Raw genomic sequence first — 17,640 nt, forward strand, 5'->3', positions numbered from 1 at the left:
TTTATTTTATTATCTTTTAATATACAGTGGGGAAAAAAAGTATTTAGTCAGTCAGCAATAGTGCAAGTTCCACCACTTAAAAAGATGAGAGGCGTCTGTAATTTACATCATAGGTAGACCTCAACTATGGGAGACAAACTGAGAAAAAAAAATCCAGAAAATCACATTGTCTGTTTTTTTTTCATTTTATTTGCATATTATGGTGGAAAATAAGTATTTGGTCAGAAACAAAATTTCATCTCAATACTTTGTGATATATCCTTTGTTGGCAATGACAGAGGTGAAACGTTTTCTGTAAGTCTTCACAAGGTTGCCACACACTGTTGTTGGTATGTTGGCCCATTCCTCCATGCAGATCTCCTCTAGAACAGTGATGTTTTTGGCTTTTCGCTTGGCAACACAGACTTTCAACTCCCTCCAAAGGTTTTCTATAGGGTTGAGATCTGGAGACTGGCTAGGCCACTCCAGGACCTTGAAATGCTTCTTACGAAGCAACTCCTTCGTTGCCCTGGCGGTGTGCTTTGGATCATTGTCATGTTGAAAGACCCAGCCACGTTTCATCTTCAATGCCCTTGCTGATGGAAGGAGGTTTGCACTCAAAATCTCACGATACATGGCCCCATTCATTCTTTCATGTACCCGGATCAGTCATCCTGGCCCCTTTGCAGAGAAACAGCCCCAAAGCATGATGTTTCCACCACCATGCTTTACAGTAGGCATGGTGTTTGATGGATGCAACTCAGTATTCTTTTTCCTCCAAACACGACAAGTTGTGTTTCTACCAAACAGTTCCAGTTTGGTTTCATCAGACCATAGGACATTCTCCCAAAACTCCTCTGGATCATCCAAATGCTCTCTAGCAAACGTCATACGGGCCCGGACATGTACAGGCTTAAGCAGTGGGACACGTCTGGCACTGCAGGATCTGAGTCCATGGTGGCGTAGTGTGTTACTTATGGTAGGCCTTGTTACATTGGTCCCAGCTCTCTGCAGTTCATTCACTAGGTCCCCCCGCGTGGTTCTGGGATTTTTGCTCACCGTTCTTGTGATCATTCTGACCCCACGGGGTGGGATTATGCATGGAGCACCAGATCGAGGGAGATTATCAGTGGTCTTGTATGTCTTCCATTTTCTAATTATTGCTCCCACAGTTGATTTCTTCACTCCAAGCTGGTTGGCTATTGCAGATTCAGTCTTCCCAGCCTGGTGCAGGGCTACAATTTTGTTTCTGGTGTCCTTTGACAGCTCTTTGGTCTTCACCATAGTGGAGTTTGGAGTCAGACTGTTTGAGGGTGTGCACAGGTGTCTTTTTATACTGATAACAAGTTTAAACAGGTGCCATTACTACAGGTAATGAGTGGAGGAAAGAGGAGACTCTTAAAGAAGAAGTTACAGGTCTGTGAGAGCCAGAAATCTTGTTTGCTTGTTTCTGACCAAATACTTATTTTCCACCATAATATGCAAATAAAATGAAAAAAAAACAGACAATGTGATTTTCTGGATTTTTTTTTCTCAGTTTGTCTCCCATAGTTGAGGTCTACCTATGATGTAAATTACAGACGCCTCTCATCTTTTTAAGTGGTGGAACTTGCACTATTGCTGACTGACTAAATACTTTTTTTTCCCACTGTATATAATTTTTGTTTTTTGTTTTTATAATGGTCTGGATTGGGCTCATTGTGCATTGATGCGTTACTATTTTATGAATTCTATATTGTATACTTTGCTCAGCGGTGCATACAATATTGCATTGTTTCATAGCGTGTAAATCTCTTGTATTGTTATTGGAGACGCGCCTCTAAATTTGTTATTGATTCTGATTGCTACATTGAACCGCTAGATGAGCAGAACGCATGTCCTGAGATGATGGGTGCGTCATTCGCAGGTGCCGCTGTATTGTGTGGGCGGTCCGATGACGTCACCCGTTGCTCTGGTGTTCAGCTCTGGGAGATCGCCGGTGTGCATGTCTCGCATATTGGGATAACCTGCGCGCCACTTCCGGCGCCGCTTGATGACGTGTGCGGTTCAGTGACGTCACCAGCTGTTCTGGGTGAGCCGCACCGCCATTTTGGCGCCGTTTAGTGACGCGAACTCCGGGTCCCACGGTGGTGACATGCGCCGTTTATGACGATCATCCACAGCTGTGATGAGGGGATATAAGGGAGAGTGGGACAGAACATGCCATCACAGCCCTCCGACGAAGCCCATGCGAAACGCGCGTAGGGGCTACACGTGTGGCATACTAATGAGCTATGGGTAAGCGCTTTTGAATAGGTTTTCATTGTGTGGCCTCTAAACTATGATTTCGAGCTATTATGCCGTGATGGTTCATTACTACGAGGGGGTCACTCGGTGGGACTCTTTGGATATCTGAAAGAAAGACTTGAAGCACTGGCACTTTATTTATCTCTGTATATCCATTATATACATTCCATTGCCCTTAGTATTGCTGCATGTATGTTTTTTCTGTACCTGAATTCCTTATCATATGGAGCTCTGCTATTATGTGACCCGTCTTTATGTACTTTTTTGTTTATATTATTAATCTTTGAGAATAAAACTATTTTAATTATTTTCCTTGGTGGATGTTTTTACTCCAAGTGTTTTTGTATACAAAACCTCGTATACACATGCGGCTTCGCTCCGTACACAAATGCGGCTTCGCTCCGTACACCTCATACGCACACGCGGCTTCACTCCGTACACCTCGTACACACACGCGGCTTCGCTCTGTACACCTCGTACACACACGCGGCTTCGCTCCGTACACCTCGTATACACATGCGGCTTCGCTCCGTACACACATGCGGCTTCGCTCCGTACACGAATGCAGCTTCGCTCCGTACACCTCGTACACACACGCGGCTTCGCTCCGTACACCTCGTACACACACGTGGCTCCGCTCCGTACACCTCGTACACACGCGGCTTCACTCCGTACACCTCGTACACACACGCGGCTTCACTCCGTACACCTCGTACACACGCGGCTTCACTCCGTACACCTCGTACACACACGCGGCTTCACTCCATACACCTCGTACACACGCGGCTCCGCTCCGTACACCTCGTACACACGCGGCTTCGCTCCGTACACCTCGTACACACGCGGCTCCGCTCCGTACACCTCGTACACACGCGGCTTCACTCCGTACACCTCGTACACACGCGGCTTCACTCCGTACACCTCGTACACACGCGGCTTCACTCCGTACACCTCGTACACACGCGGCTTCACTCCGTACACCTCGTACACACACGCGGCTTCACTCCGTACACCTCGTACACACACGCGGCTTCACTCTGTACAGCTCGTACACACGCGGCTTCACTCCGTACACCTCGTACACACACGCGGCTTCACTCCTTACACCTCGTACACACGCGGCTCCGCTCTGTACACCTCGTACACACGCGGCTTCACTCCGTACACACGCGGCTCCGCTCCGTACACCTCGTACACACGCGGCTTCACTCTGTACACCTCGTACACACGCGGCTTCACTCCGTACACCTCGTACACACACGCGGCTTCACTCCGTACACCTTGTACACACACGGCTCCGCTCCGTACACCTCGTACACACGCGACTCTTCACTCCGTACACACACGCGGCTTCACTCCGTACACCTCGTACACACGCGGCTTCACTCTGTACACCTCGTACACACACGCGGCTTCACTCCGTACACACACGCGGCTTCACTCCGTACACCTCGTACACACACGCGGCTTCACTCCGTACACCTCGTACACACACGCGGCTTCACTCCGTACACCTCGTACACACACGCGGCTTCACTCCGTACACCTCGTACACACACGCGGCTTCACTCCGTACACCTCGTACACACACGCGGCTTCACTCCATACACCTCGTACACACACGCGGCTTCACTCCGTACACCTCGTACACACACACAGCTACATTCACCATGTAAACCCCCCCTGACCCCACACATAATTCCCTCATCCAGCACCATGACGACCAGCACAGCAGTCCAACATACAATACATTGAGGGCTGCGTGCACAGGACCGGACCTGTGATGAGGTCACAGGAGGGGAGGAGTCAGGTGTCACATGATCTGGGACCTCCACTGAAGCCCCTGATCATGTAACCCCCTGACTCCTCCCCTCCTGTGACCTCATCACAGGTCCTGTGCACACAGAGCAGGGATTTATCAGCGAGGGGCTGGCGCTGCGCTGGCCGGTGGGTCTGGGAGGGGGAGGAAGGGGTCGGTACATGGGGGGGCGTGGCGCTATGGTGGTGGATTATAATGGGGCAATTTTCCTTGGGCTGGTGGGCCCCCCCACACCACTGGGCCCTGGGCTACCGCCCAGACTGACCTCATTATAATCCGCCACTGGAAGGGGGTGATAAAGGCGGAGCTCTCCTGTGTCTCGGGGCTCAGGGGAATCTGCCTGTACCCACGGCTCAGATCCATAATGGATAGCGTGCGCCAGCTAACCGCTCCAGCAGCTCCTCGACGCGTGGCATTGTGTGTGCTTATTCCATCACACGACACTGCTGCTCCTGTGTACTGACTCCTTGGCTATTCCAGACTACGCTACCTGCCCGCTGCTGCCTCTAGTGGTTGCAATATCACTACTCCAACCAGGTCAATATGTTACCGTGCACCTAGTCCCAGGTCTCTCGCCAGTCGAATCCTGACAATCGGCCTTTACAGACTGTGGGCAGCTGAGGCTGATGATGGCAGCGGAGGCTGATAATGGCAGCGTTGGCTGATGATGGCAGCGGAGGCTGCAGCTCTTACTGCGCAGTAGGACAGCGATGCTGCTTGCCAATCACGTGAAGTGGGTGGAACCAGAGATTATATCACCTGGCAGTCTACAGCCCAACGCCTAAAATACTCAGAAGGAATTATTCTGGGCTAGACTTGAAAGCAAGTACACCAGCCTCATCCAGGCCAGGCGACTCTTCTCTATACAGATTATGTTGTTAGATCCGGTGGCAGATAATATCAGCCACCTCCCGTGGTGGTGGGGCCCCTTCCGGCTCCGGGCCCCGGTATGTACAGCACAGATCGGAGGATAAATAGTATAACTAGAGTTGAGCGAAACAGGTCGAACAATTTCAAACGTCGCCGACTTTTGGCAAAGTCGGGTTTCATGAGACGAAACCCGACCCTAGGATGAGGTCGGCCACGAGGTCGGCGACTTACGCGCCAAAGTCGCGTTTCAAAAGTTTGTTTAGCGCTCTTTTTCAGCCAATCAGGATCCACGGACACTGTGGGCAACGTGATGACATAGGCAGGGGTCACCACCATCTTTCAGAAGGGCATGCAAGTGATTGGCTTGCTTTGGTGGGCGTCACAGGGGGTATAAAAGGGCGTGCACGCCGACCGCCATCTTACTTCTGCCGATCTTAGCATAGGGAGAGGTTGCTGATTCTGTAGGGAGAGCGTTAGGCAGGGAAGAAGACAAAAAAACTGCTTCTGCTGCTAGCGATTTTGCCTGTGCAACACACCAGTCACTGTGTGTGCAGTGCAAGGGGAGGCTATATAGTGGTGTATCAGTGGTGTTGGTTGTTAGGCTGCCTTCTAAGGCTTCCTGGCAGCTGCATTGCTGTTTCCCCACTGCTCTGCAAACTGCTTTTTTAAAAGCAATCCCAATTTTTTTTTTGTCCTGCTAAGGTACTGAGCGTGCATTTATTCACACCATACAGCGGTGTATGCTCCTCACACAGTACCGTGTAACGGCTGTTATCACTGCCACAGTGAAGCTATCTGTGTGTCACTGTGGAAGGATAAGTGGAGGACTTGTTCCGTTCTTACAGACCTACAATCTAGGGAGATTCCTATTCTGCCCAATTCTACAATTCACTTTTTTCACACCTGTGCCATCGAGCCTGTGACATAGCGCTGTGATATTCAGTGGGCCTCACACAATCCAAAAGTGTCCAGTGTCCACAAGTGTCTGCAGAAATTCAAAATCTCCCAGAAATTCAAAATCTCCCTTATCCTGTAGTCACTTTTTTCACACCTGTGCCATCGAGCCTGTGACATAGCACTGTGATATTCAGTGGGCCTCACACAATCCAAGTGTCCAGTGTCCACAAGTGTCTGCAGAAATTCAAAATCTCCCTTATCCTGTAGTCACTTTTTTCACACCTGCGACATCGAGCCTGACAGCACTGTGATATTCAGTGGGCCTCACACAATCCAAGTGTCCAGTGTCCACAAGTGTCTGCAGAAATTCAAAATCTCCCTTATCCTGTAGTCACTTTTTTCACACCTGTGCCATCGAGCCTGTGACATAGCACTGTGATATTCAGTGGGCCTCACACAATCCAAGTGTCCAGTGTCCACAAGTGTCTGCAGAAATTCAAAATCTCCCAGAAATTCAAAATCTCTCTTATCCTGTAGTCACTTTTTTCACACCTGTGCCATCGAGCCTGTGACATAGCGCTGTGATATTCAGTGGGCCTCACACAATCCAAGTGTCCAGTGTCCACAAGTGTCTGCAGAAAATCTAAATCTCCCCTGTCCTATAGACACCTTGTACCTTGTTTTACATTACTATATAGTTTGTAGGATTTTGTCTACATTTCTACCAAAAATGAGGAAGGCTGGTGGAAGAGGCCGTGGAATTGGGCGGAGGTTGGCAGCTGGTAATGATGGTGTTGGTGGTGGATCTGATGGTAGTGGCAAAAGCAAAATAGGACCGAATGCAGGAGGTGTTGAGCCTGCGTCATCGTCTGGCTCCATAAGGCTTCGAAGGCTTAGTTTTCTAGGAGTTGGCAAACCGCTTTTAATGCCAGAGCATCAGGAAAAAGTTTTGTCTTACATTGCTGACTCAGCCTCCAGCTCTATCGCCTCCTCTTCTGAAGTTGTAAAAAGTAAAAGCACTGAGTCGTCATTGGAGGCTCATGTTCATGAACCACACCTTTCCTTGTGTCCTTCACCCCAACCAAGATTGAAGGATGACGCAGGCCATACTACTGATTATTCCATGGAGCTGTTTTCACATACCATGCCTGGATTATCAAGTGAAATGGTGAATTACCCAGGCCAAGATGAATCTGACATGGAGTGCACTGATGCACAGCCGCTGATAGATGATTCTGCTGGTACATTCACTCAGAGCACTACATTGTCCTCGCAGTGTACAGAGCCAGATTCTGACCCTGATGAGACTCAGGTGCCCCTTCCCGCACACTATACCACCATACACGGTGACACAGAGGAAGGTGCACATGACATTGAAGAGGAGGTGATGGATGACCCAGTTGTTGTCCCAGATTGGCATCCATTGGGGGAAGAGGGTGCTGCTTCCAATAGCTCAGATGAGGAGCATCCACAGCAGACATCGACATCGCAACAGCTGTTATCTGGCAGGCCCGGAGCACTCCAAAGACAGGTTCCAAACATCAAAAGAGTTGCTGGACAGCTTGTCCAGAGGGTCAAAAGATCACAGCGTGCTAGGCCGCAAAATGTCTGCCAAAGTAGGAAGAGTGCAGTGTGGCACTTTTTTGAACAAAATCCTCATGATCAGGCCAAGGTTATCTGTAAGAAGTGCGCAAAGACCTTTAGCCGAGGGAAAAATCTGAAAAATTTGAATACCAGTTGCATGCTTAGACATTTAACCAGCATGCACTTGCAAGCGTGGACACAACACCAAACCTCAAGTGCCACATGTGCAACTGATCACAAAGAAGGTAGTCAGCAACGCTACATTGTTTCCCCCACTGTAAGCCCACCGGTTAGCACAGCAGCAAATGTTGAGGTGTCGTTGCAAGACCACAGCAGTCAGGGAATCACACTGTTATATCAACGAAATACTGAATCTAGGCCATCAGAAAGAACACCAACTCCATCACCATCATCAACCCTCTCTCAGTCCGCCCTGTCCACCGCTACTTCCACCATATGCAGCTCTCAAGTACAGCTCACCCTCCCAGACACTATGAGTAGGTCAAGAAAGTACTCAGTCTCTCATCCGCGTACACTGGGTTTGAACGCCCACATTGCCAAACTAATCTTGTTTGAGATGATGCCCTATCGGTTGGTGGAAAGCGCAGCTTTCCGCGAACTCATGGCCTATGCAGTACCACGCTATGACCTACCCAGTCGCCACTTCTTCTCTCGCAAAGCCATCCCAGCCCTCCACCATCATGTGAAAGACCGCATTGTCCATGCACTCAAGCAGTCAGTGAGTGGAAAGGTGCACCTCACAACTGATGCATGGTCCAGTCGGCATGGCCAGGGCCGTTACGTGTCCATCACTGCGCACTGGGTTAATGTGGTGGATGCAGTGTCCACAGGGGACAGCGGTGGTGGGACAGTGCTGCCTAGCCCATGGTATAGGAAACAGTTGGCTGTAGGCGTTCCACCCTCCTCCTCCTCCTCCTCCTCCAGAAGCGAAAGCTCGTCCACAGAGCGCAGTCGTACGAGCACTCCATCTGCAGCTGCCACTGTTGCACACGAGGTGTCCCCCTATCGAGCAGCTAGTGGAAAGCGTCAGCAGGCTGTGTTGCAGATGATGTGTTTGGGCGACAGACACATGGCCGAGGTGCTGGCCAAGTACTTGAAGCGACAAACTGAGTCATGGCTGGGCAGTGTACATCTTGAGGCAGGCAAGGTAGTTAGTGATAACGGCCGTAATTTTGTGGCAGCCATAGCCCTTTCAAAACTCAGCCACATACCTTGCTTGGCTCACACCTTGAACCTGGTGGTGCAGTGCTTCCTCAAAAATTATCCGGAGTTAACAGCCCTGCTCCAGAAGGTGCGAAGACTGTGCGCGCACATCCGCCGGTCGCCTGTACACTCCGTTCGTATGCAGAAGCTGCAGCGATTGCTCCACCTTCCCAACCACCGCCTCATTATCGACATTGCAACCAGGTGGAACTCCACCCTGCACATGGTGGAGCGGCTGTGCGAGCAGAGGCAGGCCATAATGCATTTGTGGGAGGATACATGGCCAGGCACTTTGAGAGCAGACATGGAGTTGACAGGTGTGCAGTGGTCGAAGCTGAAAGACCTCTGTAAAGTCCTTCAGTGTTTTGAGGAATGCACACGGCTGGTAAGCGCAGACGACGCCATCCTAAGCATGAGCATCCCACTTATGCGTCTGCTCATGCAAACTTTGACGCACCTTAAGGAGCAGGCGTCTGCAGCCAATGTTGACGAGGAGGAAGAGGTGGAGGGAATCCTTGATGACATTCAGCCATTGTCTGCTCAGGGACCTCTCCTGGACGAGTTGGAGGAAAAAGAGGAGGAGGAGGATGATGATGGGGATGATTACTTAGGGGAGGAGGATGCATCTCGTGGGGCAAGTGAAAATGTTGGCGTGGCAAGGTCTGGTACAGGGTTTGTGCGTGACTGGAGGGATGTGGATTTGCCAGAAAGTGCTCCTCCAACCAGCACTGGCAGTGCATCATTGACACCGGGAACATTGGCCCACATGTCAGATTATGCCTTGCGGATCCTAAAAAGGGACCCCCGCATTGCCAAAATGATGAACGATGACGACTACTGGTTGGCCAGCATCCTGGATCCACGCTATAAAGGCAAATTACAAAACATCATGCCACAGGAGAACCTTGACCTAATATTGGCTAATAAACAAGCAACTCTGGTAAATCGGTTGCTTGAGGCATTCCCAGCACACAGCAGCGGTGATGGTTCTCACACGAGCCGTACGGGCCGGGGGCAGCTTGGCAGAGGTGTTCGTGGTGCACACAGCAGAAGTGGCGTTGGAGACAGGGGTTTCATGACAATGTTGTGGACTGATTTTTCAAGTACCGCTCACACAACTGGTAATACTGCATCGATGGAAAGTGACAGGAGACAGCAGTTGTCAACTATGGTTACAAACTACTTTTCCTCCCATATCGATGTTCTCCCACACAGGTCATTCCCCTTTGACTATTGGGCCGCTAAACTGGACACCTGGCCTGAATTGGCACAATATGCCTTACAGGAGCTCGCTTGCCCAGCTGCAAGTGTGCTATCGGAAAGAGTCTTCAGTGCAGCTGGATCAATCCTGACAGAAAAAAGGACCCGTCTGTCAACCCAAAATGTGGATGATCTAACCTTCATTAAAATGAACCATGCATGGGTTTCCAAGGATTTTGTCCCACCTTCCCCTGATGACACATAGGGTGACAGAAAAATGGCTTGCTTTGGTCCACCTCTTCCTGGGACTTGACCTATTTCGCCTTTTGCATCAGCTGAATGTCCAACATCAACATATGCCACTTTCTAAAACTCCCTAACTGTGCTGCCTCCCCCCCCCATGGCCGGGGTCACCACCTAGCGCACGACACCGTGCGAGTGCCGTTGCCCTGGACAGGTGGGTAGGCCGACTCTTGGGCGCGGGCACTGGCACAGGGTCCCTCATAGTGCAATCAAGTGTCTCTGACGGTGGTGGTGCACACCCGCCGTCAGACACACCGCCGTACTATGAGGGGCCCAGTGCCAGTACCGACGCCCACGAGTGGGCCCCCCTTGCTTGGGCAGGGCCCCAGCATTTGCAATCTTTACCTCTCCCTGCTCCTCCGCTGTGTAGTCTGGGCCGTCAAATCCATACTGTGCCTGACACCGTCTGAGCCTGCCTCCTGGTGTATTGACATATATTTTGAATGTGTACGCTATCCATACATGTTATCCGGGGATACCGTACCCTTTCTAACCTTTGTGCAATCACGTGCAAGCCATACTGGGCCTAACACCGTCTGAGCCTGCCTCCTGATGTATTGACATATATTTTGAATGTATACGCTATCCATACATGTTATCTGGGGATACGGTACCCTTTCTCACCTTTGTGCAATCACGTGCAAGCCATACTGGGCCTAACACCGTCTGAGCCTGCCTCCTGATGTATAGACATATATTTTGAATATGTACGCTATCCATACATGTTATCCGGGGATACCGTACCCTTTCTAACCTTTGTGCAATCACGTGCAAGCCATACTGGGCCTAACACCGTCTGAGCCTGCCTCCTGATGTATTGACATATATTTTGAATGTATACGCTATCCATACATGTTATCCGGGGAAACGGTACCCTTTCTAACCTTTGTGCAATCACGTGTAATCCATACTGGGCGTGAGAACGGCTGGCGAGCTGTTAAGCAAGCTACAGCACCTGTGGTTTGCAAACGTAAGTTTTTCATTTTTTTCAGGAATGACGGTTAGGCCTAATTCCGGAACTGCGGTTGACCTGCACTTACTGGGAAATCAGCGTTCGCGGGTAATAATTGTAATCACAGATCCCCATCACTAACGTTGTTCAGCGGGTTATCTGCACCTGTAAGCGACAAACGCTGGCCTTTTCAGTGTAGCGCACATGCAGCCACGGACATGTAAGGGCATGACACACCAGTTATTGGCCAATCTCATGTGCCAGAGCCTCACGTGTCCCTCTAGTAAGCCGGACTCGGACCGCGGGGCATGATGGAGTCTCGTTCGTTAACGGAATTAAGCTTGCAATGTGTGCATCTGTTCTGTAGCTGGCATGGTTGAGGTTTCCCAGGTGGAGTCGAATTTAACCGTAGGCTCCACTCCTGGTGGTGCCCTTCTGGACATTCCTTTAAGGTTCAGCTTTGCAACCATACTGCCCACGTAAAACAAACCCTTTGCCTTCATGAACGCTGTTTGGAGGGTCATGACTCGTGGGAATAACGCCGCCCAATCAGTTAACCTGCTAGAGAGATCCTTCGTTGCTCCCAAGCATGACATCACACTCCCTAGGAGGAAGGTAATGCCACTGTGGCGACCGTACTCCTGGGGGCGACACAAGTGCACTGATGCCCAGCCACTGCTCGATGAATCTGCTGGTACATTGACCCAGACCACTACATTCCCCTCGCACGCTACACGGCCTGAATCTGACCCTGATGAAACTCAGGTTACCCTTCCCATATACAGTTCCATCTTACACGGTGACAAAGAGGAAGCTGCAGATGAAAGTGCAGGTTCGGCCCACCCGCCATCAGACACACCACCGTACTATCAGAGGCCCTGTGCCAGTGCCGTCGCCAACGAGTGGGCCCCCCCCTGCTTGCTCAGGATCACAGCACTTGCAAGGTTGAAATACTGTGCAGTGAGATGGAAGATGGGGACGACGAGGAATCCAGACAAGTACAGGGATTCCATAGCGAGGAGACTTATTTCATTGTTTTCAATGTTGGGACAGCAATTTTTGGGGAGCACTATACTCTGGAGAATGATAGATGGGGCCCACCATACACTGGAACATTCCAAAGGTGGACATCAGACACTGGAGCAGCATTTACAGGGCCCATTATACACTAGAGCATTAGAAATGGGGCCCATTATGTTTGGAGCATTATTTGGGCCCATAAGACAGTGGAGCTTCATCCATGGGGACCAACATATACTGTAGCATTAAGTGGAGCTCATCATATACTGTTTCAAACATTATATGGGACCAATGATTCTGTATGGAGAAATAGATGGGCCTCGTCATGAGATGTAAAAAGTGAGGTATTTTTCATTGTACTATACCGCTATTTCTCTGCCGTATCGGAGCATGATGAGTTGTGGTATGTGTTAAAGGGGCGCTCTTTCGCCCAGGGCACATGAAAACCTGGAGCCAGCCCTCCCCCCCCACAACTTTAGCCAAATAACCCCCATTTTTCAGTGCGTAACTTGTATTATGAAGTTAATTAAGGTTGACAAGCTTAAGTAAGAAGAATTGATGCTTTTGGCATTCAAATGGGCACTGTAGGTGTGTTTCCTGTCCTCCTCTCACTGCCGACTTTTATTCCCCATTGACTTACATTGGGTTTCGTGTTTCGGGACGACTTTTCCCTATAATCTGATGATCTTGCTCGACCCAACTTTTGGAAAAGTCGGGTTTCACGAAAAGAAACTCAACCATAAAAAACCAAAAGTCGCTCAACTCTAAGTATAACGGCTGTTTAATAGTACAATATAGCGCACGGTATAATCTACGGAGCCCCGTAATAACCTTACTGCCGCCCAGGAGCACCGCCAGCATGAAGCAGAGCTGTGCGGGTCAGCGGCAAGATCCAAAGCTGAGCGGTAGATTCCTTGGTGACCACTCGATGGAGATGAAGGGAGTTTGGGACATTTGGGGTCCGCCCCTGCGGGAGCGCTCACGGCGGCCATATTGGACGGCCCCCTACTTTCTGATACACCTGACACGGAGCAGATCCAATGTTTTTAGATCGATGGGGGTGGCGTCCTTAGTGAGGTGGGTGTCCTCTCCTCGGGACTCCCTAATGGCGGCTTTGGCGGCTTTGCCGCGGTGGCTTGGACTTGGTGCGAGGCTGCGGTCTGGGGGCTTGCTCGCTGGGATGGTTCCCCGGTAGGGCGGGTCTGCTCTGTGGAGGGGCCGGGGTCTCGCACGGTGTCGCGGTCTGTCCTGGGGCCGGTGGAGGCAGCCGCTGGCTCCTGGTCCGCTTCCCTTTCCTGCCCCCTGGAGTCGGCTCCCTCGGTCTGTGCGGGGTTGGTGGCTTCTGGATGAGGCCGTGGTCTGTGCCGTCACCCTGGATGCACGGGGGTCCGCTGCTGCTCTGGCCCGCGGGAGGCGGCAGTTGGCGCTGCACAGCGTTGGGGTGGAGTCGACTGATTTCCACGTCTTCCTCTGTAAAGAAAGAAAACTGCAGAGATCAAAGGAACAGAAAGATCTCTACATCCCGCACCCAGCCACCAGAGGGCGCACTGCCCGGATGGCAGCAGCCTCGCTTTGTGACTGCTGTAAAATAATCGCTGCACATGTAAAAAGCGAAGAGTGGAATATAGACAGTAAGATATGGTGTGTGTGTACAGGGCTGTGCAAAAGTCTTAGGCAGATGTGGAAATGCTGCTGTCAGAAGCTTCTGACTTATAAATACACCGGATACTGATGATGGAGGTGACGGGCAGTCACCAGATACTGATGATGGAGGGGACGGGCGGTCAACAGATACTGATGATGGAGGAGACGGGTGGTCACCAGATACTGATGATGGAGGGGACGGGCGGTCACCAGATACTGATGATGGAGGGGATGGGCGGTCACCAGATACTGATGATGGAGGTGATGGGCGGTCACCAGATACTGATGATGGAGGGGACGGGCGGTCACCAGATACTGATGATGGAGGTGATGGGCGGTCACCAGATGCTGATGATGGAGGTGACGGGCGGTCACCAGATACTGATGATGGAGGTGATGGGCGGTCACCAGATGCTGATGATGGAGGTGACGGGCGGTCCCCAGATAGTGATAATGGAGGGGACGGGTGGTCATCAGATACTGATGATGGAGGTGATGAGCAGTTACCAGATACTGATGGGATTTATATTTCTCTTTTCTTTGTTCACTTTTGCATATTGTTAGTTGATACAAAAAATAATTAACCCTTCTAAGTCTGACGCTTCTGACTCTGTAGCATTTATTCCTCCCCTGTCTAAGACTTTTAGAATGTGCTGTATTGTGTATATATGATGTGATGTGTGTATTGTGTATAGAGTTGTGCTCAAAAGTTTACATACCCCGGCAGAATTTTTGCTTTCCTGGCCCTTTTTCTTCAAGTGTGTAACGTATGCATTGCATTGTATATGTGATGTGTGTATCCAGCGGTGCTCCAGGTGCTCTGAACGTCTGTGGAAAAGATCCAATCTACACGAAGATTTCATCCATTATAAGTTTATGCTTCGAACATACAACACTGCCCTTCACCTCTCAAAACAAATCTATTTCAACGTCCTCATCACCTCACTGTCCAATAACCCGAAACGTCTCTTTGACACTTTTCATTCTCTACTCAACCCAAGAGTACAGGCCCCAACCACGGAGCCCCGAGCAGACGATCTGGCCAATTACTTCAAAGAAAAAATTGACCAAATCCGACAGGAAATTATCTCCCAATCACCTCATACCATGCACTGTCCTCCCTCCCCCACTGCATCTAACTCACTCTCTGATTTTGAACCAGTCACAGAAGAAGAAGCAAACAGGCTCCTTGCATCTTCTCGCCCAACCACTTGCACCAGTGACCCCATTCCCTCACATCTCCTCCAGTCCCTTTCCCCTGCTGTCACTGCCCACCTAACAAAAATATTCAACCCCTCTCTCTCTCTTCTGGTATCTTTCCCTCCTCATTTAAGCATGCCATCATACATCCACTACTTAAAAAACCATCCCTCGACCAAACCTGTGCCGCTAACTATAGACCTGTCTCTAATCTTCCCTTCATCTCTAAACTCCTGGAACGCCTGGTCCACTCCCGTCTTATCCGCTATCTCTCTGATAACTCTCTTCTCGACCCTCTCCAATCCGGTTTCCGCTCTTTACACTCTACTGAAACTGCCCTCACTAAAGTCTCTAATGATCTGCTAACAGCTAAATCTAATGGTCATTACTCCATGCTAATTCTCTTGGATCTCTCTGCAGCATTCGACACTGTGGATCATCAGCTCCTCCTCACTATGCTCCCCTCCATCGGCATCAAGGACACCGTTCTCTCCTGGTTCTCCTCCTATCTCTCTGACCGCTCCTTTACTGTATCTTTTGCCGGTTCCTCCTCCTCTCATCTTCCCCTTACTGTTGGGGTTCCTCAAGGATCAGTTCTAGGCCCCCTCCTCTTCTCCTTGTACACTGCCCCTATTGGTCAATCAGTAGATTTGGTTTCCAGTACCATCTCTATGCTGATGACACCCAATTATACGCTTCTTCTCCTGACATCACGCCTGCCTTTCTAGAAAACACCGGCGATTGTCTAAACGCTGTGTCTAACATCATGTCCTCACTATATCTGGAACTGAACCTGTCAAAGACTGAACTCCTTGTGTTTCCTCCCGCTACTAATGTACCTATACCCGACATTGCCATTTCTGTGTGTGGTTCCACTATTACTCCCCAGCAACAGGCCCACTGTCTTGGGGTCATACTTGACTCCGAGCTTTCCTTTGCCCCCCACATCCGATCACTGGCTCGCTCTTGTCATCTGCACCTCAAAAACATTTCTAGAATTCAACCTTTTCTTACTTTTGACTCTGCAAAAACTCTTACTGTTTCTCTTATTCATTCTCGTCTGGACTATTGTAACTGTCTTCTAATCGGTCTCCCTCTTACCAAACTCTCCCCTCTCCAATCTGTCTTGAATGCTGCAGCCAGGATCATATTCCTCACCAATCGTTACACCGATGCTTCTACCTTGTGCCAGTCATTGCACTGGTTACCCATCCACTCCAGAATTCAGTATAACCCTATTACCCTCACCCACAAAGCCCTACATGGCTCAGCACCACCCTACATCTCCTCCCTCGTCTCAGTATACCACCCTACCCGCGCCCTCCGTTCTGCTGATGACCTGAGGTTAGCACCCTCAATAATCAGAATCTCTCACTCCTGTCTCCAAGACTTTACACGTGCTGCACCAATTCTTTGGAATGCACTACCCAGGTTAATTTGATGAATCCCCAATACCCACAGTTTTAAGCGTGCCCTGAAAACGCATTTATTCAGACTGGCCTATCGCCTCAGCACATTAACCTAACTAACCCTGTATTGCCAATTCAAATTTTTCCCTGTATCATGTTCTCACACGCTTTATGCATTTAATAGCCCTCTGTGTCTGTACTGTTACATATTTAGACTGATAACCGGTTCATGCAGCAACAGGAACACACGATTCTTACACTATGGCTGGACCATACAATCAGGGCAACTGTTACCACCCACCTTTCGTGTCTCTCCTTTTTCCTCATAGACTGTAAGCTTGCGAGCAGGGCCCTCACTCCTCTTGGTATTTGTTATGATCTATGTGATTATTGTTATGCTGTAATGTCTATCGTCTGCACAAGTCCCCTCTGAAATGTAAAGTGCTGCGGAATATGTTGGCGCTATAGAGATAAAATTATTATAAAAATTGTGTATATATGATGTGTGTATTGTGAATATGTGATGCTGTGAAGAAACCAGTTGATATCTTAATTACCCAGACAACCATGTGTAGCAAACCAAGAAGAATTGACTTTTGATCTGTATGTTGGCTTTTGGATTTAAGTGTTGATTTCCAGTTGGTCAAGAAAACAGACTTTTGTTGTGTGAGCCTGGAATATTGACTTATATGCTGATATTTGATATAACATAGTGTGCTCTTAGCCTTGATGAATAGTGAGGTCTGCTGATATGTTAACTATGCATTGGGTTACGGAGCTAGTTTGTTGACATCAAAAGCAGATAGGGAAAAACTATAGTGAGGTCTGCTGATATGCTAACTATTGAGATTCAGTGACTCCTGTTACAGCTAGGGGGCGCTGTATGTTTTCTTCAGGATACGCACGGAGGTGTATTGAAGCTATAGGAATGCATTGCGGTCACAGGCGTAGCTGGGATTGCAATGGTGAAGGAGTGACCGATGTCACAGGTAGGGTTCGCTGTATAGTCTCCCCAGGATATGCACGGAGGTGTTTGAAGGCGAAAGGTGTGCATGGCAGTCTCGGGCGTAGCTGTGACTGCAATGCATACTGATAATAAAAGTAAGTGTTAGTCTTGGATGTGTTAGTGTCCAAGGCAGAGGTACGGAAAACCTGCTCTGGATGTTGTGTTTGAAACAGATTACAGTATGATAGTGTTGCACTCTGTTCCATTCCAGACCCATGTTTTCCATGTGGCTGAAAGCCACAGGTTT

The 17,640-nt window shown here is 49.6% G+C and overlaps 1 protein-coding gene across 3 annotated transcripts in view; it reads right to left on the reverse strand.

Moving 5' to 3' along the window:
- Nucleotides 1-12,897: 12,897 nt before the first annotated feature.
- The window catches only part of CD2 (CD2 molecule), a 210,209-nt gene continuing 205,466 nt past the window's right edge, over nt 12,898-17,640 (reverse strand). For all 3 annotated transcript variants that reach the window (XM_073551044.1, XM_073551042.1, XM_073551043.1), the window contains one exon: nt 12,898-13,604. In XM_073551044.1, the coding sequence (XP_073407145.1) occupies nt 13,237-13,604 (368 nt within the window). In that variant the 3' untranslated portion in view covers nt 12,898-13,236. The remainder of the gene's footprint in view (nt 13,605-17,640) is intronic.

Source organism: Dendrobates tinctorius, unplaced genomic scaffold (assembly GCF_039654945.1).
Source record: "Dendrobates tinctorius isolate UK_male_01 unplaced genomic scaffold, ASM3965494v1 ptg000172l, whole genome shotgun sequence".
Taxonomy (NCBI): Eukaryota; Metazoa; Chordata; class Amphibia; order Anura; family Dendrobatidae; genus Dendrobates; species Dendrobates tinctorius.